Here is a 23,940-nt window from a genome sequence, read left to right as displayed (position 1 = left end):
TATTAAAATTACCATGTGCAACGTTGCAAAAGTGGAAAAAATTGCCCAGAAACTTGTATACGCCTACGCTTCCAGCTCTGAAGATGAGGGGGAACTGGATGAAAAACAAATTTTGGGTAATTTTCGCTTTTACACCCCACAGCCGTGACGTGTCCAATCAGCATCTTTATCTATTCTGATTTCAATAATTTGGGTGTAGATCAATTATACAAGCACTACCAACCGACGTCCGGTAGGTCTAGTGGAAAGCCGGGAAGTGACAAAGATGTCGCCCGCACTACTACCTTCCTGGAAAACACCCTCCACTCTGGAGCGGCCACTTGCCTCATCTGCATTGGCAGCATTCGACGTGTGGAGCCGATATGGTCCTGTGAGAGCTGTTATTGCTTCTTCCACCTCAATTGCATTCAGCGGTGGGCCAATGACAGCATGATGCAGATGAAAGTAAGGGCGGAGCAGCAGAATGGGAACCAGAATCAGGGCCACTACAATCATTTGGGGGAGTTTGTGCCGCCCAAGCGCCAGAAATCGCTGCACTGGTGCTGTCCCCAGTGCCGAAGGGACTACCAGCCGGCGGAGAAACCAACGCAATACAACTGTTTCTGCGGCAAGGAAGAGAATCCGCAGTCGCAGCCGTTCCTAGTACCGCATTCGTGTGGCGAAATTTGTAAGAAGCTACTCCAGCCAAAGTGCGGTCACGATTGTAAGCTCCTTTGTCATCCGGGGCCGTGTCCGCCCTGTGCTCAGCAGGCGCAAGTCTCCTGCCTGTGTGGGAAATCCACTCCGCGCTCCATGCGCTGCATAGACAAGCAATGGAAGTGCCAGCAAACGGTGAGACAATTATTCAATGTGATGAAGCCTCCTTTCCACTCTAGCCATATTTGTTGCAGTGCAAAGAGCTCTTGGCCTGTGGGAAGCACAGATGCAGCCAAGTATGCCATCGACCAGGACAGTGTCCGCCTTGCAGCAGCAAGAGCAACCAGCCATGCGAGTGCAAGCGAGAGTCGAAGGTCGTAAGCTGCTCTGATCGGAAATGGAAGTGCACAAATGTGAGCGATATACACCTAAATCGAGGAAATCACGTAAAGGATTGGTGAAATGTTTCAGATTTGTGGAGCGACGTTCGCCTGTGGCTTGCACACCTGTGAAAAGGTGTGTCATGCCGGACCCTGCGGTGGTGGAGAGTGTCCCTTGGAAGTGAAGACATGTCCCTGTGGAAAAAATGTATGTACTAATGGCAACTCAATCGAGCAACTCTCGTGTCTTATAAAGTCAATTTCCGCAGAGCCAAATGCGGCCCTGCAACGAGGCTGTGGAAACCTGTGGTGATACTTGTCAGAAGCTCTTATCCTGCGGTCAGCATTCATGCACTCAGCGCTGTCATCGTGGCAACTGCATTTCGGTAAGTCATTTTTTCGACCTAAAAAAGCCTAGTCCCAGTTGCTGCAATTGCCATTCCAGTGCCCAGTGAGGACAAAGAAGAAATGCCGATGTGGCCTTCATGAGAAGGAGCTGCCCTGCTCCAAGGAGCACACCTGCGAGACCAAGTGCAAGCAAATGCGTGACTGTGGCAAGCATGCCTGCAACAGAAAGTGCTGCGGCGATCAGTGCCCGCCCTGCGAAAAGATCTGTGGCAAGCAGTTGAGCTGCAACAAGCACAAGTGCCAGTCCGTGTGCCACAACGGGCCCTGCTATCCCTGCAAACTGGAGTCCCAGATCAACTGCCGCTGCGGCAAGACGCGGCGCAGTGTGCCCTGCGGGCGAGAGAAGAGTGCGCGCATCGTCTGCTTGGAGCTTTGTCGGTAAGTAAGGAAGTAATCCCTCATGCAAAACTCTACCATTAAGCCAATGGAACGGAAAAATTTCAGTATATCTGCGAAATGCCATCATGCCATTAAACATCGCTGCCACAAAGGTGAGTGTCCGCCATGTGGCCAGGTATGTGCTCTTCCAAATTCCGACAGCGGCTGTGGACACATCTGCAAGGCGCGTTGTCACGAGGCCGTCAGAGTGAACCGGCCTGCTGATGCGGCCCGCCCTCAAACCAAAAAGGTACGGGAAACTGCCATGATAACAAGAGCTCCTTTTCATCCAGTCTCCCTTTAGTATGAATACAAATCACTGCCACATCCACGCTGCGAGGAGAGCGTCAGCGTCACCTGCATTGGAGGCCACGAGGTAGCCACTTGGCCCTGCTGGAACTCAAAGCCCACTTCTTGCCAGCGCAAATGCTCGCGGAAGCTCAACTGTGGCAATCACAAATGCTCACTCGTCTGTCATTCTGTGTCCAATCCGCAAGATATGCAGCAGCAGGCTGGCTGTGCCACATGCGAGGAGGGTTGCATCATTCCTCGTCCAACGGGTTGCGCACACGCCTGTCCCAAAGGCTGCCATCCGCCGCCGTGCACTCCATGCGGCTTTGTGATCAAAAGCAAGTGCCATTGCGGACTCACGCAGTTGGTGTACAAGTGCAGCGAGTACTTCGATGAGGCAGGCACTGTCCAGGAGATAATTGATCGGAGGGAGAGATTCCGCAGTTGCGGCAATCGCTGCTTAAAGAACGTGAGTTCCCTAAGTTTGAGATTCCAGAGATTCCATTTAATAAAGATTCGCGTTTGCAGTATCCCTGCGCACATCGATGCATGTCAATATGCCACTCTGGCAAGTGCCCTAGTCCCGATCTGTGTCGCAAGAAGGTTCGCATTTTCTGTGCCTGCAAGAGACTCAAGCAGGAGATCGCTTGCGACAAGCATCGGGCTGGGCAAACGTCGCTGGAGTGCGACTCTAGCTGTGTGGCCGAACTCTCCCGTGCTCAGGCGGCGGAGCAGCAGCATCTGGAGCAGAAGCGCCGCAATGAGGAGGAACGTAATCGACTGGAACTGGAGAAGTTTGAACAGAAATTCGGAAAACGCAAGCACAAAGAACGCAGAACTATAGATGTGGGCCCGCCCAAATCGAAAATAAATTGGGAACAAACGGCCATTTATGTAGCGTCGGTAATGATTGTTCTGGGAGCCATTGCGGTGGCATTCTATGCGGACAGTTAAAGGACAACTACGTAACACTTTTAAGATGAATTTATTATATCAATTTAAACGGATTAGAATAAACTACAACAACGACTGATAGACAATCTTGAGCGTGAATCTTAGGCCTTCTTTACCTTCTTTTTGTAGAAGCAGGCGGCTGCGAAAATGGAAGCACTGAGGAACGTCGATATAAGGAAGTTCGAGAGCAGCATCCAGTCATGCGACTGCACATACACCGTATAGATGCGGGCTGGAAGGGATTGGGTAGAGAGTTTAATGATGATCTTGGATCTGATTCGATATCTACGTACTCATGTTGGTGAAGGCCGACAGGGCCCACGTAGTGCGGCTGACGGAGCTGGCATCCTTTGTCCTCAGTATGGCCAGCAGCTGGAGCACCTTGCTGGTTGCCCCAATGGGCGTGCAGAAAGGCTAATGGACGGTAAAGAGGAAGCAATTATTTGAATAAATATATATATATATCAGGTGGTCAAGGGGGGCCGACCACCACCGGCGAGAGTAAAAATAGCTGCTCAAACATTATACAACAATAAATGTTGACCTTGGGCAAAGATGATTCCCAGTTAAGAGCGGACAGACAGACCTATCTATGTCGGAGACAAAAAAAAAACATAAAACAAACCAAACTAGTTTACCGAAATCATAGAAACAGAAACATAATTAGCTAATTGGAGTGGCGGCGGTGTGTCCGGGAAACATGTTTGAACTACGTCGAACGGCTATCTAGTCAAAAATCGTGGTGGGCTGCCGTCAAAAGCCTCTAATCAATGACGAATGTGCACATAGACGCTATCAATTGACCCTATGTATGGAATTACTCACCACCAAGAATGTGAGAATGATAATAGGAAAGAGTTTCAGGTATATGAGCGAAGCTATGATCACATAGGCGATGGCAACTATTTGCGTCTTCTTGCCCAGCAGATCCTGGTATTTGAAGGCGTAGTAGATGAGGACGTATTCCTGCAGGAGCAGCACAGGATACTCCATGTAGGAGAGGAAGTCGTAGTCACTGGTGTAGTTGTAGGATATCATCACTGTGTAGCTGAACAGCTCCAGACATAGTCCAAGTACGCTTATACCTATGTACGTGTGTACGTAAGAAGAGTGGTATGTGAGTGGGCGGACTAGATGTGGGAGGCGGCTGGCTTACCTTTCGAGGACTTGTTCTCCCTTATGGTATTGATTTGCGGCACCTTGATCACCAGGCATGATGAGACTGTGATTAAGCTGAGCAAGTCCGCAATCACGAGCACTAATCCCTTGTCCAGATACTCGGACACCACCTCGGATAGACCCCCAGACATCTCGACGGTCAAACGAACTTTAATATTTTTGCTGTGATTTATTCAAACGCAAACTTTCGATGACCGGCTGACTATCGATGAAAGAGTCTGGCTCGCTACCTCATGATCCATGCAGTCCTAAACTCTCAATGCCTAAAGCGTACCCTTAGATCACAGCCATAAGAATTTAGTAATTTAGTTTTCCGGATTTTCCAAGTAATTCAACTTTTTCCGCGTATCGGTTCATTGCATTGTTTATGGCCGTATGACATTACACGAACTGCTAATGGGCGTATGACATTAGACTTCATTGGACTTTGCTACAAACGATAAGATGCAACGATAAGTTAGTGTTGCTAACCCCTTTCCAGCCGCAGCTCCAGTTATCAGTCCAAAATGAAAAGTGTAATAACTATCGATTATATCTACTGCTGCTGCTCTGCTCCCAGCAAATTCCAGCTAATGCATGCTTACTTCATGCTTTCCCATAAGCCTCTGTTGTTGTTTTACCTTAACAACACTAAGCAGTGCTGCGGCAGAAACGATACATGGATACACTTTTCAGATCCAATTTTGATAGCTGGCTGCCTGTGTGCGTTGGAAAAAAACAGATATAGTGCCTCAGTTCTTCGATTGATAGCTGGGACACGTATCTGTAGACGACTACGAACACTAAGTTCTTACGTTAGTCTCTCATGCTGTCTCTCTCTTCGCAACAAAGTTGACAAAGTCTAATGCTTACGCCCATAAGACTGTTAGTCAGCTAGCAAAGTCTAGTGTCATATGCCCATAACGACAACATCGATAGGCTTTTCTTGCGATACCTGTGCTGTCTTCGAGATGATGGTCTCGTATATCGATAATTAATACAAGGCAGGCTCGAGTCATTAATTTTTTTCGTCTGTCCAAATAAATTTATGTTTCTTAAAATTAAATAAACAAAGTAAGGTTAAAACGGTGCCACACTAGATTTTACAACACTCCCCCGGAGCAACGGCACAAAGAAGTATGTGGAAATACGATTAAACGTGTGCCCCGTGTAACTCTATGTGCGTGCGTGTGTGTGAGTGGGCTAAACGCAAAAAATTTCGAATGGAATAGTTAAATAATTTAACCAAATTTCAACTGTCGCCATGGCTTGGGACTGTTGTACAGACTCAATTTGCTTTGGAGAACATTTCAAAAGTAATTTATAGAAGGGATATCGCAGCAAACTTTTCTCGTGGATGTCGTGACATTTGCTCTGTATGCGTGTGTATGTGTGTCTGTGTGTACAACAATGTTCACATTTTTCTTTTGTTGTTTGCTCCACGAATTATGGGGCTGGCTGGCTCGCTCTCCTCCATCACCAGTGCTGCAGTGCAGGTGCAGAAAAGTGGGGTTAGGGCCAGGAATTAAGAAGGAAATGCAGTAAAAACTATTAAATTGGCAAACTAAATATTGGATTTATCATAGCTACTGGTATTATCTACCAACTTATATGCATGCATGACATTTATACACATGTGTTTGTGCGTATTTAGGGAGCAATGATAATGACGACTCCACCCGTGGCTAAAAAATTCTTTGGGCGCATCGAAAATGTGCTGCGGTATTGGCTATCCTGCGGCACAGGTAAATGTAAAACAGACTGAATAAATACGGCATGAAAGCAGAGACCCCGAAGACCCTAAGCAACGTTTTTTTTTTTTTTTGTTTTTTGGGTGGAGGTCAACAGCCAAACGCCGAAGGGTGGGAAGAGAAAGAAGGAAAATATATTCCCGAGAATACCTCTGCACATCTGATCTTCTGTTGTCTGTTGTTGCGAGTGATGCAACAGCAGGAGCGCTGCTGAAAATTCCTTTGTGATCGCCCCTTTTGTTCGCTGCGGATGCTGATGCTGCCTTGCAATGGCTGCGCTCCCTGCCCCTGCCGCTGCCCCTGCCCCTTCCTCTCTTTTCTGCTCGACCAACAAAGATCCCTTTTTCTACACGCTTTTGTGTGTGCGTGTGTTTGTGTGCGATCGGTCTTTGGTTGGTTCCCTGGCTCTCCCTGGTGATGCTGTGTGACAGACAAGGCACGAGATACACGAGACGACGACGACGATCTGCTTGCTCTCGCCAAGCCAGTCCCAGGCGGAGGGAAAAGATAGCGGCTTGAATTGCAAGGTGTACGCGTTGTTGTTGTTGCTGCTGCCGCTGTTGTGTATCTTTGCTGTTGCTTCTTCTTCTTACGTCCGTTACTTCTGGCTCTCTCGCCATCTCTTATCCACAATACCTTTGTGCTGCTGCCTGCCGCCTGCCCTGCTCTGCCGCTTGCCTACCTGCCTCTTACTGTACTGCATATGTGTGTGCGTTCCAATGTGTGTGTGTCAGTGAGTGTCTTCTTTTTGTTGTAATACCCGTTTCGTCTTCTTTTTCCCATTCTACTTCGCGCCGTTTTAGCCTCTTCCGCCGATCCCCGATCCGATGCACTTTTGTGATTTCCTTTTTCGAGTTTTAACGACAACGTCGTCGGCGGCGGCGGCTGCTTGCACAAAAATTTTTCCCACTGCTTTTCATTTAATTTCTCTTCTCTTGGTTTTTTTTTTGTTTTGCAATCTTGTTGCGTGGGAATTTTTGGAGTTCTTCCCGAGCACAAAGGATAAGCATTGAAATTGACGTAATATATAATATAGGAAGTAGCTATAAATTGTAGTAGTGGCAGAAGGCCCTACTAAAAGTTAGCAATATGGAATGCTAATCTACGGCATCAACGTGCTCCTTTTCCCCTCTTTGCCCTTATGCCCTTATAGGGAACACTGTACTGAATACTGACCATCGTTCTCTTTGCAGGAGAGGGAGAGAAGCAGCAGAGCAGCCCACAGCCACCAACAGCGAGCTGGTAAACTGTTAAAGCGCGCTGCCCCGTTTTGTTTTTGGATGCTCGTCAAGTATTATTATGGAACAAGGATGTCCTCCAGTTGCTAGCAGGAATTCCTTGGCCAGTGCAGAGGAGGAGGGTACTCCGGCGTCGATCCCATCGTCGGTCAGCGGCCAGCACATTGAACTGAAGAGTCAGGCGGCGGCAGCGACGGCCACGGCAACGGCAACGACGACGACGACTAAGGCGACGGCTACTACCAGCCAGCAGGCAGGAGCAGCTGTATCAGCATTTTTATCTATGTCAACTCTGAGGGAGGATGTGGAGGACGTGTGCGTGTCGTCGAATTCTCAGCATGGCTTCGCCGTAGTGCTGGACGATGAGTCAAGTACCTCCGGGGTGCTGGAGACCTTTGAGATTAGCTCTTCCAACTCACTGCCCACCAGCACAAGGCCGGCATCCACAGTTGGCGTGGTAGTGGCCGTGGATGATAGCTCCTCCACGGACACCATTAACGACGATGACCATCCCTCCTCCGAGCACAGTCGTGGAGGCTTCTTCAATGATAGTGAGATGCCGCCCATTGTCTGCCTTATAAACGACGACGATGATGATGACGAGGATGAGGAGGAGGATGTGGAGGACGTGGAGGATGTGGAGGCAGATGTGGAGGATGAGGAAGAGGACGATGAAGAGGAGCTGATCGAGGACGATTATGAGGACGTAGAAGACATTGCGGCTGGCATCGACTGCCCCAACACATCACAAATGGCCCTGCCCGATGGCACCATCATGACGGCCGATGGCTCCAAGATCTTCCTCGAGACTCCCGTCGTAGAGGAGGCTCTGCCGCATCCCCATCCCGGCCACAATGGCCAAGTGCTCGATGGGACCGATGTCCCTTCAGAGTTCGGCGATCAGGTGGTCGGCAAACCGAAGCGCTTGAGCGACGAATTTTTGCTTGGCGAGGATCAGCTGGAGGACCAGCATCAGGCGGCAGCACATCCACATCCAAGAGGAACCAAGTCTGAGCCAGGCAACTCCGACGATAGCCGGCCGGAGGCAGACGATGCCACCACATACACATCACTCCACGATAGGCTGATGTCCGTGCGGCTGAAGCAGATGAGTCTCACAGCCAATGCCTCGTCGAATCCCTCGCCAGCCGCATCTGCCACATCTGCTGCATCAGCGGCATCAGGTGGGGCGCAGGAAGAGGCCTCCACATCTACATCCAGCTGCAGCTCCAACGGCAACACCCAGCCCCTGTCCAAGGCAGACATTCAGTCGATGGATCTGATAGAGCGGCGCGACTTTGAGACAGAGCAGCGTCTCACTGGCGGCATCATTCTGCGCACCAGCTCCCTGTTGAGTCGGAACAAATTGAATCTAAGTCTGATCAAGTCCGTGGCTGGAGGCGGAACAGGAGCAGGAGCAGGTGTCGGCGGAAGCGGTGGAGTCACCAGCAGCAACAGCAGCAGCGATGATTGGCCCAGCGGCAGCAACGGACGCACTGTATCCTCAGATAGCAAGGTGAGTAATTTATCAAGTTATCAGAAAAGGAGTCAAAAAGTTAGTCTCAGAAAGAGGGAGAGGGAGCGTGTTCTCCACAGAGAATACTGTTTTGTGTATCCCCTCGGACTGTTCATCATCCCTGAGTTAACCCAATGAATCCGTTTCATATCTGTTTAGTGCACATACAAGGATCTATCGACGACTCCAACGAGCAGCCGCAAGTATACCAACAGCCGGCTGAGCAAGTCCACTGCCAAACTGAATCTGGGATCCACAATGGGCACATCTATATCAGCGGGGACGGCGGGAACGACGGGAACAGCGGCGGTAGCGTCCATCAGTAGCAGCTGCAGCCAGAATAGCAAATCCACCATGGCGCTGTCGCAGTCAGAAGCGGCGGGCACCAGCTGTACGGGAGCTGCTCGAACAGATGTGTTCACCAATACCAATTCGAATGATGCCCCAACCATAGCCACATCTACATCTACATCCACTTTGAACTGTCAGGAGCAGGAGGAGAAACCTAGTGCATCATCATCATCATCATCATCATCCCAGTCCATCTCCTTCAGCTCTGTGGGCTCCCAGACCTCTCAGGATGGCGGCCGCACATACGCTTTACACTCCACAACATCATCTACACCGGCCTGCTCCGGGTCGGCCGATGCCGATGATGCCCCACAGGCCTCGACGTCCACTTCAGCATCAGGATCCTCCTCTTCGACATCGAGCGGCACAATGCGGTGCGAGTACGTGGCCCCATCAAAGGCGGCGCGCCAAGTGAACGCCAGTGCCCAGACACAGGAACGCCTATTCGCGCGCCTTCCAGGCTGCGGTGGCGTTGCCGGTGTATCAAAGGCAACGGGCGGCGCTGCAGCTCATGCATTGGTCACTCGACAAAGACGCAATGGCTCCAACGATGTCATTGTCCTGGAGGTTGTGGTCGAAGAGGGCGCCGCAGCCGGGGCAGGAGCCAACAACAGCAATAACAATAACAACAACGTGGTGGATGGGGGTCTGATCGAGCCAGGAGATGGCGACGAGTCGTGGTTCAACTGCGATGAGGAGAACAACTCGGACTTGGAGGAGATTTGCACGTGCCAGAACGGTAATAGTGGCTATAGCAGCGGAAGCAACGGCAGCCTCAGTGAGCCCTATGACATGGAGCCAGTAGAGTACGACGAGCCCATCTCCTTGTCCACATCCTCCTCGGCCATTTGCGATGGCGGCTCCTCCGCATTGGCCAATACCGGGTCATTGATTTCTCAGCAGCGGAAGCGCAAATACAACGAAACGCGCATTCTCGAGGGCTGCGATTACGCCATGACCATCTCGGCCAGCGGTGGGATGGTCGGCGATAATTGCCGCAAGCGGATTGCCTACGATTTTGCTTCCACACCGCGCTCGTCGTCCCAGCACATAGGGCCAACAGCGGTGCTGTCAATTACGCCATCGCTGGTGGTGTCCAATGCGTGCGCCACAACACCGATAGGGCGTCGTACACCGCGCGGGGTGTCTGCCCGTGACAATCCGCCGCCCGAGCTGCACCATTGGCTGCAGCAATTCCAGCGCTGGTCCCATGTGGAGCGGCTACTGGCCGTCGATCGTCTGATCGACCATTGCGATCCCTCGCAGGTGCGTCACATGATGAAGGTGATCGAGCCACAGTTCCAGCGGGACTTCATCTCGCTTCTGCCCCGGGAGATAGCCCTGCTGGTGCTCTCCTACCTGGAGCCTAAGGATCTGCTGCGGGCTGCCCAGACATGTCGCAGCTGGCGCTTCCTCTGCGACGACAATCTTTTATGGAAGGAGAAGTGCCGCAAGGGCCAGATACAGACGGAATCGCGCAGCGATCGACCGAAACGGGGACGAGATGGCAACATGCCGCCCATTTCATCGCCGTGGAAGGCCGCCTATATGCGGCAGCACATCATCGAGATGAACTGGCGCTCGCGGCCCGTGCGCAAGCCCAAGGTGCTCAAGGGCCACGACGATCATGTCATCACATGCCTGCAGTTCTCTGGCAATCGCATTGTGTCCGGCTCCGACGACAACACCCTCAAGGTGTGGTCTGCAGTCAATGGAAAGGTAAGTGACTCTTAATTTATGAATGCTCCCTGAGCTCTGGTTTGATGTGATCTTTTTCTTTAGTGCCTACGCACACTGGTGGGCCACACTGGTGGTGTTTGGTCCTCGCAAATGTCGGGGAATATCATCATCTCGGGCAGTACGGATCGCACTCTGAAGGTCTGGGATATGGACAGCGGGGCCTGTGTCCACACACTCCAGGGGCACACGTCCACAGTGCGATGCATGCATCTGCATGGCAATAAGTAAGTGGAAGCAATCAAATCTCTGAAGCTCTAACTAATTCCTGTTTCGCTTATTGTTTTTTCAGGGTGGTCAGTGGGTCCCGAGATGCCACTTTGCGGGTCTGGGACATTGAATTGGGCTCCTGTCTGCATGTCCTGGTTGGCCACCTGGCTGCCGTGCGTTGTGTACAATACGATGGAAAGCTTATTGTGTCCGGAGCGTACGATTACATGGTCAAGATCTGGCATCCAGAGCGACAGGAGTGTCTCCACACGCTGCAGGGACATACCAATCGTGTCTACTCACTGCAGGTACAATAAAGATTCGAAGGTCCACGGCCTATCGATGAGCTTGGTCTAATTATACTTTAATTTCCCCTTCAGTTCGACGGTGTCCATGTGGTGTCGGGCTCGTTGGACACGTCCATTCGTGTGTGGGATGCGGAGACGGGCAATTGCAAGCACACTCTGATGGGCCATCAGAGCCTCACGTCTGGCATGGAGCTCCGACAGAATATACTCGTGTCTGGCAATGCCGATTCCACCGTCAAAGTGTGGGACATCACAACTGGACAATGTCTGCAAACGCTGTCGGGTATGGGACATGGCTGAGAATCTTAAGAATCCCAGCTAATTCTGCTTTCAATTTCGCTTTCCAAAGGTCCCAACAAGCATCAGTCTGCGGTCACCTGTCTGCAGTTCAATTCGCGATTTGTGGTCACGAGTTCGGATGATGGCACTGTCAAGTTGTGGGATGTGAAGACGGGTGATTTTATACGCAATCTTGTGGCCTTGGATTCGGGTGGCTCCGGCGGTGTTGTGTGGCGCATTAGGTAAGGTTTTTCCCCCTATAATATCGCTTGAAAGAGGATCCTATCTGTAATCATGTAATACTTTCAGGGCAAATGATACGAAACTGATTTGTGCGGTTGGCTCACGCAATGGGACGGAGGAAACGAAGCTTATGGTCCTTGACTTTGATGTGGAGGGCGCTTGTGTCAAGTGTTCATAGGAGCCACTCAATCGGCTGCAGATGCAGCGACCACGTCTGGTGATCCGTCTTGGTACCGGGAGCAGCTTCAATCGAGATTTCACTCATGCAACAAACAACAATACATTTAAAGCCACAATCCATTCACAACAACAACATCCACAGCAACAGCAACAATCATTTAAACATCAGAGATACACATGCAGCGGATGGGTGAATCCATAACGTAACGTAAATGTTATCGCTTGCCTTGCCAACTAAAATGCAGCTGCTAACACACACATACACACACACACCGCACGCACACAAAACACACACATACACGAACAGATTGGGTGAGTGGGAGAGGGAGGGGGGGTGTGGCTGTGGCTGTGGCTGTGCGGATAAGAGCGGAGAGAGATAATTGTTAATAATTTTTTTTCTTTTAATTAACGTTTGCTTTATAGCTAAAATTCGTTTTCCACCGTAGAATAATTTTTTTTGCTCCTTAGTTTTAGGTACGATTATATACATACATAACATACATACATACATATATACCATACATATATATATATATATAAGATCGATAAACAGCATACGGAGTAGGTCGCGTCTGTCTGAAACGGCTTGAAAATAATATTATAATATTACGTATTACAAAATCATCTTAAGTATAAAGTTACAGTTACAGCTGAAGAAGAGAAATATCTTTGAGTTGAGCCCCGAAAGTGAAAGGCAGAAGAACGTTTCGTTAATGAAAAACACACACACACAGCTTTATATTGATTAAATTGGTATTTGTTTAATTTGAATTTAAAGATGGATTCATGATTACGATAATAATGAATGATGAATGATGTATATGTTAATATTTGCTAATTTACGCACTTGGTTTGCACTTGATTTGAGTTTTGGTGCCGTTGATAATGTTACAAATTTAGTTGTCGTTTCGTTTCCGTTTTTTGTTTTGACTGTACCCCATATAGAATTGTACTTTATGTATCCATGTATCAATGTTTTAATTATTTAATTGGGTTTAATTCGATTCGACGGCTGATTCAACAAAATTGCCTTCCAAATATCATGTGGGAGCGCGCCTTCATTCGATTCTGAATACAATTCCTCATCTGCCAGGAACCTGCCACAATTGCCGTATATATATACATATATATATATAACCGAAAGAAAAGAGTCATCCCGTAGTATACTCTTGTGAAGAGCAGCTCACACCCACACATACACACAAACACATACATACATTCATACATACATACATGAAATCATTAAGCGAAAAACATATATTTTAATTATAGACTGATTTATTAGTAATTGAAATTAATCTACAAATATGTATGTGTAAAACGGTACCGTATGTATTTCAATAAATTCTATCGGTTTAAGCATTGAATAAACGCAGGAATAACAATAAAAAAAAATAATAGTTAATACCAGCATAATACATATGTATATTTGCTTCTTCTACTTTAATTGTTCATATAATAATCAAGGGGCATAGCAAGGGATATGCATACGAGAAATATTGAATACTTTGCAGTACAACTATTTATTATAAACCTATGAATGGACGCACTCTTCGCACTCCTTCCACTGGTGTGTGCTCCCACAGCAATAAGTTCAGTTGCGAGGTTTAGAATTCATCGATGTGCGAATATTTATACAGATTATTTACTTGGTTTTAATTGCAGTTAACTTTAACTTTTCAACTTTAAAGGCTAGTAATCAATAATTTTAGTAGTTACGTTAACTAGAAAAAAAAAGTAAAACTAAATGGAAATGGAAATGCATGTTCAAGAATTACAGGACGAGCTCTAGATCTTTGTCTTCTTGTTGCTGTGCCCCTCGATGCCGAGGTTGCAACGCGAGGCCACATCCTGGACGGTGATGGAGGTGACCGTGCTGGGCAGGGCGCTGGCAACGCCCAGAGCCGACATCGTGCCATTGCTGGGACGCTTTCGCGTTGGCGAATGCACGGGCGACTTCTGCTTGAGACACTCGATATCGTTGAACACCACCTGGGCGCCGCCGCCACATGTGGGTATAACATTGCCCTTGTACAGTTTCGTCTCCACATCCCCGTCCGTGTCGGCCTCCTGGGAGACGAGACAGTATTTGTTGGCGCCGTGTTCGGTCAGCGTCTTCATGTCCGTCAGCTTGGTAACCGACTTGCGATTCTTCAGAAAGGGCTGCATAATAGTGCCGAGTGGCACGGGATTGGCTGCACGATGCTCCAGCCATTTGTCGCCAGCTGAACGCGACCGTCGATGGCGATTGTTGGCAGCTGCCACGCCCTGGTTGGGAGGGGTGGGAATGCGAATAGATACTAGATTAAAGTTCACAGAGCGGAAGGATAAGTACTGGCTTACATGTCGGGGCGTGGCATAGATGTCTGTTCGCGTGGCCGGCACAGATGACTCCGTTCGAGCTGTGAATGGGCCGCGATCCTTCTCGTTGAGTAAATCTTCCGAGCTCTGCGAGCGCGGCATGCTCGGCAGATCCTCGGATCGTATGATATTCGAAACCAGGCGAAGTTTCTCGTCCTTGATGCGCATCCGTTCATGCAGTTTCTCCCGTTGCTGACGGAGCTTTATCTCGAGCTCCCGCTTGTTCTTATCCGACTCCACGGCCATTTTGGAGCTGAACTTTTTCTTCTGCTTCTCCTTCTCGTGCTCCGTTTGGGTCAGGAGATTCTCCTTCTCATTCAGCTTGAATGTCAGCTCCTCGATCTGCCTGTCGCGCTTGGTCAGCGTATTGTTCAGCACGTCGATGGAGCTCTCGTGAATGCGCACCTTCTTCTCCAAGGCGAAGCTGCGCTCGCGCTCCTGCTTGTAGACGGCCTTGAGGGAAGCCAGCTCCGTGCTCAGCTGCAAGTTGTCGCGGTCCAAGTTCATTAGCATCTGGCGAAAATTGTCGCCTAGGAGTACATGCAAAATGAATAAGGATGGGCACCCTTTTTGGAGGAGCGGAGGCTATAGGACTCACATTTAATATCCAAATTGGCGCGCAGCCTCTTCCGCTTCTCAATCCGCTGCTCCAGGTAATGCATGAGCTCCTGGATCTTAACCTCCGCCTCAGGGCTGTCCACTTGGCAGAGGGGAAAGTCGGGTCCCAGACTGTAGACCAAGCCCACATCCACCTTCAGGTCCTTGGCCTCGGACATGCCCAGCTCGTTCAGATTTTTGACAGCTATCTTGAACAGCTTGTTGGCCTTCCGGCGGCCTGGCGTTAGGCCCAAGTCCGTTTTAATGGGCGTTGCCCGAGCTATTTGCACTTCCTGAGTCATCTCGGCAAACTTCATAACTTGCTGCAAATGGAAAAAAGGGAATTTGGAGCAAAATAAATCAACCGGCGAATTCTCCACCTACCATATTCTCATCATAGTCCTCCATTCTAGGATTGATGCATACAATCATGGACACCTGCCCCTCGCCGTCAAAGTAATTCTTAAACATGTGCGTGATCTTGGAGTCGCGATATGGTATCTTCTTATGGGAAAAGCCATTGATGGCCGCCTGCTGATTCTCGCGCAGATACTCGAGGCATGTCCGGAGCGTCATCAGCGAGTTGTTGATGTTCCCAGCCTCGCGAAGTCGCACCCCAGTGTTCTTGGTGCGCGAGGAGCGCTCACTGCCGGCCAGATCTACCAGGGACAGCTGGCTCACTGTGATTTTTTGCCTGTCCTGGACAACATTCTCGCCCTGGTTGTCGGTGGGGGCCTGGACGAGGCGAATGTTAAACACCGAGTGGCTGCGGCTGGACTCGGCATTCAAGACCGTGTGACCCATGCGCTTTTTCTTTTGTCCCATTTGAAAGACCTCGAGGGCATCCTCCACCGTTTTAACTTCCACCTCGGTGACGCCATGGACGAACATGTGATGATGGGCATCCTCGCGAATGATTTTGCTTTGCAAAGTCCTGCAAGGGAGAGGAAACAGAGGATTACATACGTGAACACTTGAAGGATATCCCACTTACTTCTGTATGCCCGAGTCCTCTAGAAGATCATACACACTGTTGTTGTAAATTTCTACGTAGGTGACAAACACCGAATACATATTGTCTTCGTCGAGGCCCAGCAGAGGCATTGGCTCCACCGACGCTTGGGAGGCGATCTCCGGATCCGAGTCCTTGTTTCGGTACGCGAAGCGACCGGAACCGGCAAAGCGTTGATTCATCTCATGTTGCCGTTCTAGCAGCGCATCCTCCTCGGACAGAATCTCGAAGCCATTCAACTTGTCCGGCTTGAAGACAAACTTCTTGGCCTGAAAATCGGATATGGTGCGAAAGAGCACATCTAGGCATCGGGGCATTATGCCGCGATGTCTCAGGTTGCCCGTCATTGTGTACGTCTTGCCGCTGCCCGTGACGCCGTAGGTGAATAGCAAACTGTTCCGGCCACGCACCAGGTTCTCGACCAGTGGCTGGGCCACGGACGCGAACACATCCTGCTGCGTAGCATCCGATTGAAAGACGTGCTTGAATATGTACTGTATCTCGCGCTGGGCGCCGTTCTGTTTGTGGTGCTGCAGCAGCTGATCATGCGGATTTAATGCGATTGTTGTGGAGCTCTTCACCCGCAGAGAAGTGAGGTCCCCATCCGATTGGAGCGGGCGGACTCGGCAGAACACATTCACCGGATCTTTTGCCTTTTCGGACGTCTCCCGACGGTGCTTCTCTGTCGTTTGATGCACTCGCGGTGTCTTGGGGACGCGCATCGGAGTTCGTGATCTGCAAAAGTCCCTCTTGTATCTATTTCATCGCGCTTTTAAGGTTTCACATTCTACTTACACTGCTTTCATTCTAATAAATTATTTCCCACGCAATTGACCGCCGAATGTTGTTTATGTTCTGTTTTTCTTCACAAAATTCACGTTAGCTTCAAAATTCCAGCGCCAAGCGACGCCACGCTTCGTTTGAGTGTTGCGCAGTGTGACCGACGCTCAGAAATATACCAAAATATACCGTAAATATACTGACGAAGTCAAGTTCTGTTATACATATTGCTCGTTTTTGATATTCCGTGGAATATTATTAGCTAAATAGAGCACTCAGCCATGTCCACATAATTTTATCCGAATAATGAATCAATTTTCTATTTAACTGGTGCATTCTTAATATTTGCTTTTATTGCATTTTGCGTAAAAAGAGGTTTTAGCGAAATAAGTTAAACAAAAAACAAGTATCGAAATAGGTCAATCAAAACAAACAAAACGAGGGGGAACGTTGTGAGTTTCTGCGGAAACCGCAACTCTACATTTATACCCGATACTTAGTCAGTATGGATCTCCTCCGGCAGACGCCGCTAAATTGAACGACACGACAAAGAGTGCGTGAGAGAAAGGCAGAAAATCAATCTGAGCGTGACGTCGGGCGATGCGTAGCCACTGCAAATTGATTTGTTCCTTTTGGCTATAAAAATGATCCGATCTGATCCAAATTCAGCAACCGGATAGATATGGTTATTCTCTATGATTGTGCGTTTTTAGTTTTCTCGAATCTGCAATATTATGGATGCAACAGATTTTCGTCCTTTGTGGAAAGGGGTGGGGCGAAATTTTGAGATATGTATACGTTTTATAGTGAGATCTAAAAGGAGTGTGGATACCAAATTTGGTTACTCCAGCCTTAATAGTCTCTGAGATTTGTGGATGCCCCAGATTTTCGTACTGGTTATAATAATTATACGATCTGGTTCAGATTTTACACTCTAGAACATATAGTCATCCTCTACGATTCTGCGTTTTCAGTTTTCTCGTATCTTTGAATTGTGTGGATGCCACAGATTTTCGCTCTTTTTGGGGGCGGAAGTGGGCGGGGCAAAGTTTTGAAATATACTTGTAGCAGTGACATACCACAGAAGTCCGGATATAAAACGTCGTTGCTCTAGCTCTTATAGTCTTTGAGCACTAGGCGCTGATAGGGACGGACAGTCGGACGGACGGACAGACGGACAGACAGACAGGACTCAATCGACTCGGCTATTGATGCCATTGTTTGCCAGAAATTGTTTGAAAGTGAATGCGCGACAAGGATTTAAATGCAATCCATTGGATAAATGATGCACGTAAGTACGATTTGAGAGAGCGAAAATGAAAAAAAACAGCGTGTGGAGGTTTCTATATCCTTTGTTCTTAAACATACCGTTAAAAATTAAATTTAATATACGAAATTGATCAAATATACCATTATATACCTAAATATACCAGCATCTCAATTTACACGTCAAAATATATCGAAAATAAAATAATAATGCTGCACTGCAGGTGAATGACACTTGGCGCCCATTTGATATTTGAATTCACAACACAATAGTAAAGTTTGATTTGACATAAACTATTTAGATTTCGGAGAGTTGCATTTACTTTTTATTTGGCTTAAAAACACCGAAGAGCTTTCGCATCAGCCCCGGGCCATTCCAGTGGCCCGGGAGCATGAGCTTCCAGTAGAGCAGCGGCATGAAATCCTTCTTCATGATGAACATCGAGTACCGCTCCTTGTTCTGGGCCACTGGGAACGTTTCTAAGGGCGTCAGACTGTAATCGAACTCCGCCAAAATGCAGGTGCTGTATCCAGTCACCAGCGGGCACGAGGCATAGCCATCGTAGACCTCCGTCAGAGGTTTGCCCTCCATCGCTGCAATCATATTCCGAAAGACAACGGGCGACTGAGCAGCTGTAAATGAAACCCGATTTCAATATTCTAATTCTGTTGCGAGGGCGACGATCGACGGTCTGCTCAAAGCCTTGATTAATCCATTGATTTGAATCTAATCTTACCTGCAGCTGCGGCAGTCTTCGAGTTCGGTGTGCCAGACGAATCCCCGATGGCGAATACATTGCTATATCTGACATGCTGCAGCGTCGAGTTATTCACATCCACGAATCCCGCCGTGTTCATCAGCTTCCGGCATTTTGTTAGCTCGTCGGGAGCGCTCATTGGTGGCACAGCATGCAGCAGGGAGTACTGTCCGGATAGAAAATGTCATTGACTGCCCCTCGGTATGGCTTTTCAGATAATCATACCTTCTCCTCGCAAAGCTGACCGGGATTCTCGAGATCCTCGAACACAGCTATGTCCTCGGCATGCCGAACCTCCACCAGGTTTCGCCGAGTGTTAACCGTAATGTTCCGCTTCTTGCAGATGGGCCATAGGGCGTCCGCATAGTGTTTCACGCCAAAGAGCACTGGCAGAGCTGTGTTATATGTGATATTCACTTTATCGCGCTTGCCCAGCTAAAGGGAAAGGAGTGGAATTTTTAAAAGATTGTGTCCCTGTTCAATGGCAGTGAATTCATCCGTACCTTGCGGAAATAGTGCTCGACTATGTAGACAATCTTCTGTGGGGCACCAGGACATTTGACAGGGGAATCGGGAAAGGTGAATATCAAGTTTCCGCCAGTTGTTCTTCGCAGCACATCGTAGACGCCCTCCGCATACTTGGGGGAGTAGATGGAGCACACCTTCCCATTGGGTACCTCCAGAGCCTCCGCTAGTCCGGGAATCTATATGATACTACCAATTAGCATAAGAATATCTTTTAGGTTGTGAAGAGTTTCCTTGCCTTCTCGTACTTCAATTGCAGGCCAGTGGCAATGAGCAGGAAATCATATTTGATTGTGTCACCTCCGGAGGTGCAGACCGTATTGTTATCCGGATCAAATTCCATCGCCTTTTCCTTCACCCACTTTGCCTTCTTCGGAAGCACCTCGGCCATGGTCTTGTAGGATTGCTCCAGGCGCTTCATTCCGCCTCCAATCAAGGTGAACATCGGCTGATAATAGTGTCTCTGCGTGAAAGAAGTAAAATACTAAGCCGTTGAGTAACTCTTTGGCGGCGCACCCAACCATTCATACGTACATCTTCAGGCTCCAGGACGATCACCTTATCCTTGCCCAGATGAGATGACAGCTTGGCGGCCATGGCACAGCCGCCACTGCCGCCGCCCACAACCAAAACTTTGCAGCTGAAAAAAGGGAATTCAAAAAAGTGTTATATTCAAGTTTATATAACATTACGGATTGCGTGACTCTATTCCCCAAGGATCCTCCATCATGTTTGCCCTTAACCAACCCCTTGGGGCTCTACTTGGACCCCACCCATCCACCGAATCCCCACGATAAAAGCCCAAGCCCAAAGTTTAACTATTTTATCGATCCTATGCTTAGGCAAATTCTTCATTATCTATTCGTTACCACCATTTATTATATACACATGCTAATGGGTGCAAGATAACTTTGCCTGCAGGTTTCGTTTTGGCTTGCATGGTGATAACTTAATCGTACTAATTGGATTCACTTGATAGAAATCACAAATGAAAATTAAAGCAATAAGTCGGGAGAGTGCGTACTGAACTTACTCGTGTCTCTCGTAATGCACCTGCGATGTGGAGAAGAGGCGGGCCTGAGAGGGGGCTTCATTGGAACTGTAGATGGGTGCGGCCAGAAGCCTGTTGCACTGCCGGATGCCCAGAGGAATGCGGGAGCTCATCGTGGGGCCAGGTAGATTGGGTGGTGTCAATCAGGCGATCGCTAATTTCGGGAAAAAAACGACGGTCGAACTGAACTTCGAGAGGCGAGGCGAGAGAATGCGGGGGCACAACTTGCCAGTGTGTTCCGCGAGAGAGAAAGCCGACGAAAAAGCTCTTGCTGTTTGTTGGTTATCAAATGTTTTATACACCCAGCGAAATTGGGACTGCACTTTGGTCACGGTGCGAATTTTGAGAAAACATTTCAAATTTATAGTGGTTTTGTTCTCAGATCAGGCATCGAAATATGTATTTGCTTAACTTGTCAGGGAAAAAAAGAAATACAAGGTTATTGTAAACGGCAAGGTACTAACATTTTCGCTTATGTGCAGATTGACAGCTTTAAAAAGCTTAAACATGCAGACCGACCTAGCAACCGAACTAATTGCAAAGTTTTCTCAGGCCCCTAATCAAATGTTAATTGCATCGAAATGGAGGCTAATTTTGTATCGGTTTCGAAAAAGTCAAATTCCAAAAGTCTATACAGAGACTACTTATGTACATATATGTAATATATAATATATGTGCACACATATATATGATCATAATAAGAGTCAAGAAAGCCTTACCAACATTTCGCGTTGGCTGTAAAACATGTTTAACCTTGAAAGCTGCTGAAAGCTCATTGTCATGCTCTTCATTTGTTTATAACGCAGCTTTTAGTACATGTACATTCGTACTAAATACCCATAAGCTTTAGCTTGCGTACAGTAGAGCCCCCAAATAACGATTCGATAGTGTCATAGGCTAAAAAGACAAATGACTTCATGAAAAGTAAATCTCAGTCGATTTTAGCAAACAACAGTATTCTGTGGTATACCTATTGGGGCATGATTCTTAAATGGCTTGAATGAGGAATGAGATTCTCGGAATAGTAATCAGTTTGTGGTGAACTTCCATCTACTTTCCATCTACTTTTACTGTTTGCTTTTACTTTGCAGTTTACTCTTTAAAGGAGTTAGCTATTCTCACGTCTACACATTTTCATTATACAGAGGTTCAAACCTTTCAAGTATTGACATCCATTGATAGAAGAGAACGCAAATTTTTGTATTAAGATCTCGTCTATTCTGTTTCTTTCGAGTTTCCCTTCTTTCCCTTTCTACAAATTTAAATGCTAATCCGAAAAAGATTTCCTAGAGATTGTCTCATTGTTAAATGAAAATTATTAAAAATCAAGACATTCATTGAGAGAATGAACATTTGTTTTATACGATTATTCTGTTCCATTCTGATGTTTCCAACATTGCTAAAAATTTGAAGTCTAATCTGTCAAAGTGTGGTTCACAGAGAAATAGCGCCCCCTAAAGCAGGCAACAATCGTTACATCTATATCCCTTTCAACTATAAAATGATGTAAAGCATGAACTATAATAATCATACTGAATTCTAGCCATTTGAGGATTGCCATTTTGGGGATATTCCATAATTGTCACTAATTGTGTATTAATGTAGTTCCATTTTGTATGAAATGTTTTCAGGGATTTTCCATAGACCCGCAGACTTATAGAGCCACACACATGCAAGCACATACAAGCACATGCATGCATCAGGTTTTGTATATATACATATATTATATCACATGATTAAATGAATAGAGTTGCCAATAAATGCGCAATGGGACGACTACGACAACTGTGACAGCCCAATGTTTAATTACGCCATGCTGCTGACTGATTGCAGATGAATGATGGCCCAAGGAGGGGTTGAGCTGGCCAGGAACCAGGACGAGCATCTATAGAGCGCCCGCCGTGGTCGTGGTCGTGGTCGCAGTCGTGGGTAGTTGAGTGGTTGGGTGGTTGGCTATTTGGCTGGTTGGCATCAATTGGAGACAAGCTGGCAATTCAAATGAAGCCCTATTGACGGATGGCCAAATTGGTTGCGCGACTGCGTGGGCGACTCCGTGGGACAATGATACAGTGTATACACAATATATACATAACTACATATATATATCGAATATGTCAGAGTGGGTGTATGGTGGAGGGGTTGGGTTGAGCTGTGGGTGGGCTCGTAATTTTAAATAGGGAATTACTGAATGGCTGTTGCCAGGGGCAGCGCTTTGACCCAACTGATGGCCCTGATGGGTGGCTGCTGTTAGCAAGGTCTCCCCAACCACAGACGCTAATCAATGAGCGGCTCTCATCATTACGAGTATCATCATCATCATCATCAAGATGGAGCTGATAAAGGTACTGGTCATTTTGCCGGACTGCTACCTTCTGCCTTTCAATTCGAAGCTGTTCGAAAAGTGTCTACTTCATTTGAATATAACGGTGTCGAGCCACTCGCACCACTCGATGTAAGCACACGACACGCCCCGTCTCCATCCTAGACTCCGAAGTGCATTTCAATTGACGCCACACAAAAATCAATTGAGTTGTGTTTGCCCATGCCCGTCGTCCAGCAGCTTCTGGGAAATCAGAGGCTTTTGATTCTGATTCTGATTCTGGTGCAGCAGCAGCAGCAGCATCAGTAGTGTCTGCCTGTCGGAATCTTTGTGCAATTGGTCCCGGTCTCTGGAATGCAAATAGTGCCAGAGATGCTGGGGAGCAATTGGGTTTGATGGAGCCCACACTGGTGGTGGAATGGTGGCAACAGGTCTGCCAGAGCCACAGCCATAGCCACAGCCACAGCCAGTGGAACAATGACGTCTGGGAGCCAGCATTGTCTACTGATTGGGCTACTGAATTCTGTGGGCAGGCAGATGAAACTAAATCGCGTTGACTCAAATCCCACCTGAAACCCGAACAAATCCGGAATTATCAACATCTGGTCGGCGATAAGAGAGGTTAAGTGTCGGGCACCAGGGCAAATCTCATGTAATCTAATTGAACTCAGAGTATGATTCAATTGCTCCTTTCTGATGGATAGACGGGCGGGAACGGGAACTGGAACTGGAACGGGAGCGGGAAAGGGAACGGGAACGGGAACTGCCTTAACTCCTTTGACCAGCCACCGCTCCAGAGCTCTGCCATATGGAAATCGATCGACTCTATCGCCAAGATACTCGTGTCTATCTGCATCGTACTGTATTTTCTAAAAACTGTACTAGCGAATATGTATCTGGAGCACGCATTTCATTTCCATTTCCATTTCAATTTCAATTTCGATTCCCATTCTCATTCCGGTCCAAGCCGATCCGTTCCAATCCTATGGACACTACATGTCTTTTGCGAATATTAATGAGAAAAATGTGATATAAAATAATAAATTTGCATGAATTATTCGCGTGTTCTCGCATTTGAATCAATCAATCAAAGGAGAGCAACAAGTAAAGCTCCACAGCCACAGCCACAGCCAGCCCCAACACCCTCGCAGGGCTCCCGACACACACCGCAAAGGCAAGACGATGTCAAGACGAAGCCAAGACGAGCCCGAAGCAGCGCAACGAACACCAATACCAGTACAGGCACGAGGGG

At 47.9% G+C, this 23,940-nt stretch overlaps 5 protein-coding genes across 5 annotated transcripts; 2 read left to right on the top strand and 3 right to left on the bottom strand.

Moving 5' to 3' along the window:
• Positions 1-13: 13 nt before the first annotated feature.
• On the top strand, positions 14-3,128 carry LOC6601906 (NF-X1-type zinc finger protein NFXL1). The gene is made up of 9 exons (XM_026993524.1): positions 14-116; positions 200-831; positions 891-1,049; positions 1,108-1,224; positions 1,286-1,402; positions 1,462-1,802; positions 1,869-2,052; positions 2,107-2,562; positions 2,622-3,128. The coding sequence occupies exons 1-9, from the start codon at positions 14-16 to the stop codon at positions 3,045-3,047; spliced, it is 2,535 nt and encodes an 844-aa protein (XP_026849325.1). The 3' UTR covers positions 3,048-3,128.
• On the bottom strand, positions 3,063-4,542 carry LOC6601905 (PQ-loop repeat-containing protein 3). Its single transcript, XM_002026918.2, has 4 exons — positions 4,204-4,542; positions 3,873-4,132; positions 3,341-3,461; positions 3,063-3,279 (listed from the first exon to the last, which is right to left on the bottom strand). The coding sequence occupies exons 1-4, from the start codon at positions 4,355-4,357 to the stop codon at positions 3,149-3,151; spliced, it is 666 nt and encodes a 221-aa protein (XP_002026954.1). The 5' UTR covers positions 4,358-4,542; the 3' UTR covers positions 3,063-3,148.
• Positions 4,543-5,258: 716 nt separating this feature from the next.
• LOC6601904 (F-box/WD repeat-containing protein 7) lies at positions 5,259-12,321 on the top strand. Its single transcript, XM_026993519.1, has 8 exons — positions 5,259-5,342; positions 7,150-8,710; positions 8,870-10,780; positions 10,844-11,025; positions 11,091-11,316; positions 11,389-11,599; positions 11,666-11,837; positions 11,905-12,321. Exons 2-8 carry the CDS (start codon positions 7,256-7,258, stop codon positions 12,014-12,016), a joined length of 4,269 nt encoding a protein of 1,422 aa, XP_026849320.1. The 5' UTR covers positions 5,259-5,342; positions 7,150-7,255; the 3' UTR covers positions 12,017-12,321.
• Positions 12,322-13,247: 926 nt separating this feature from the next.
• Positions 13,248-16,794, bottom strand: LOC6601903 (kinesin-like protein KIF23). The gene is made up of 6 exons (XM_002026916.2): positions 16,784-16,794; positions 15,971-16,723; positions 15,361-15,910; positions 14,978-15,299; positions 14,362-14,909; positions 13,248-14,286 (listed from the first exon to the last, which is right to left on the bottom strand). Exons 1-6 carry the CDS (start codon positions 16,792-16,794, stop codon positions 13,807-13,809), a joined length of 2,664 nt encoding a protein of 887 aa, XP_002026952.2. The 3' UTR covers positions 13,248-13,806.
• Positions 16,795-18,312: 1,518 nt separating this feature from the next.
• On the bottom strand, positions 18,313-20,584 carry LOC6601902 (sulfide:quinone oxidoreductase, mitochondrial). Its single transcript, XM_002026915.2, has 7 exons — positions 20,351-20,584; positions 19,852-19,957; positions 19,556-19,780; positions 19,296-19,496; positions 19,018-19,227; positions 18,772-18,958; positions 18,313-18,667 (listed from the first exon to the last, which is right to left on the bottom strand). Exons 1-7 carry the CDS (start codon positions 20,479-20,481, stop codon positions 18,354-18,356), a joined length of 1,374 nt encoding a protein of 457 aa, XP_002026951.1. The 5' UTR covers positions 20,482-20,584; the 3' UTR covers positions 18,313-18,353.
• Positions 20,585-23,940: the final 3,356 nt, after the last annotated feature.

Source organism: Drosophila persimilis, unplaced genomic scaffold, assembly GCF_003286085.1.
Source record: "Drosophila persimilis strain 14011-0111.01,24,50 unplaced genomic scaffold, DperRS2 tig00000856-arrow-arrow-pilon, whole genome shotgun sequence".
NCBI lineage: Eukaryota > Metazoa > Arthropoda > Insecta > Diptera > Drosophilidae > Drosophila > Drosophila persimilis.
The sequence above is the reverse complement of the archived record's forward strand: the minus strand, read 5'-3'. Positions and strand labels throughout refer to the sequence as shown.

Coding starts and splice junctions, on each gene's coding strand:
- LOC6601906 (XM_026993524.1), top strand. CDS start 14: ATGTGCAACGTTGCAAAAGTGGAAAAAATTGCCCAGAAACTTGTATAC. Junction 2,053..2,106: donor CCCGCCCTCAAACCAAAAAG/GTACGGGAAACT, acceptor GTCTCCCTTTAG/TATGAATACAAATCACTGCC. Junction 2,563..2,621: donor GCAATCGCTGCTTAAAGAAC/GTGAGTTCCCTA, acceptor TCGCGTTTGCAG/TATCCCTGCGCACATCGATG.
- LOC6601905 (XM_002026918.2), bottom strand. CDS start 4,357: ATGTCTGGGGGTCTATCCGAGGTGGTGTCCGAGTATCTGGACAAGGGA. Junction 4,133..4,203: donor GGAGAACAAGTCCTCGAAAG/GTAAGCCAGCCG, acceptor ACACGTACATAG/GTATAAGCGTACTTGGACTA. Junction 3,280..3,340: donor GTCGGCCTTCACCAACATGA/GTACGTAGATAT, acceptor AATCCCTTCCAG/CCCGCATCTATACGGTGTAT.
- LOC6601904 (XM_026993519.1), top strand. CDS start 7,256: ATGGAACAAGGATGTCCTCCAGTTGCTAGCAGGAATTCCTTGGCCAGT. Junction 8,711..8,869: donor CTGTATCCTCAGATAGCAAG/GTGAGTAATTTA, acceptor ATATCTGTTTAG/TGCACATACAAGGATCTATC. Junction 11,838..11,904: donor GGTGTTGTGTGGCGCATTAG/GTAAGGTTTTTC, acceptor TAATACTTTCAG/GGCAAATGATACGAAACTGA.
- LOC6601903 (XM_002026916.2), bottom strand. Junction 15,300..15,360: donor AGGACTATGATGAGAATATG/GTAGGTGGAGAA, acceptor TTCCATTTGCAG/CAAGTTATGAAGTTTGCCGA. Junction 14,287..14,361: donor TCTATGCCACGCCCCGACAT/GTAAGCCAGTAC, acceptor CCTCCCAACCAG/GGCGTGGCAGCTGCCAACAA.
- LOC6601902 (XM_002026915.2), bottom strand. CDS start 20,481: ATGAGCTCCCGCATTCCTCTGGGCATCCGGCAGTGCAACAGGCTTCTG. Junction 19,228..19,295: donor TCGAGCACTATTTCCGCAAG/GTACGGATGAAT, acceptor CTTTCCCTTTAG/CTGGGCAAGCGCGATAAAGT. Junction 18,959..19,017: donor GTCAGCTTTGCGAGGAGAAG/GTATGATTATCT, acceptor CTATCCGGACAG/TACTCCCTGCTGCATGCTGT.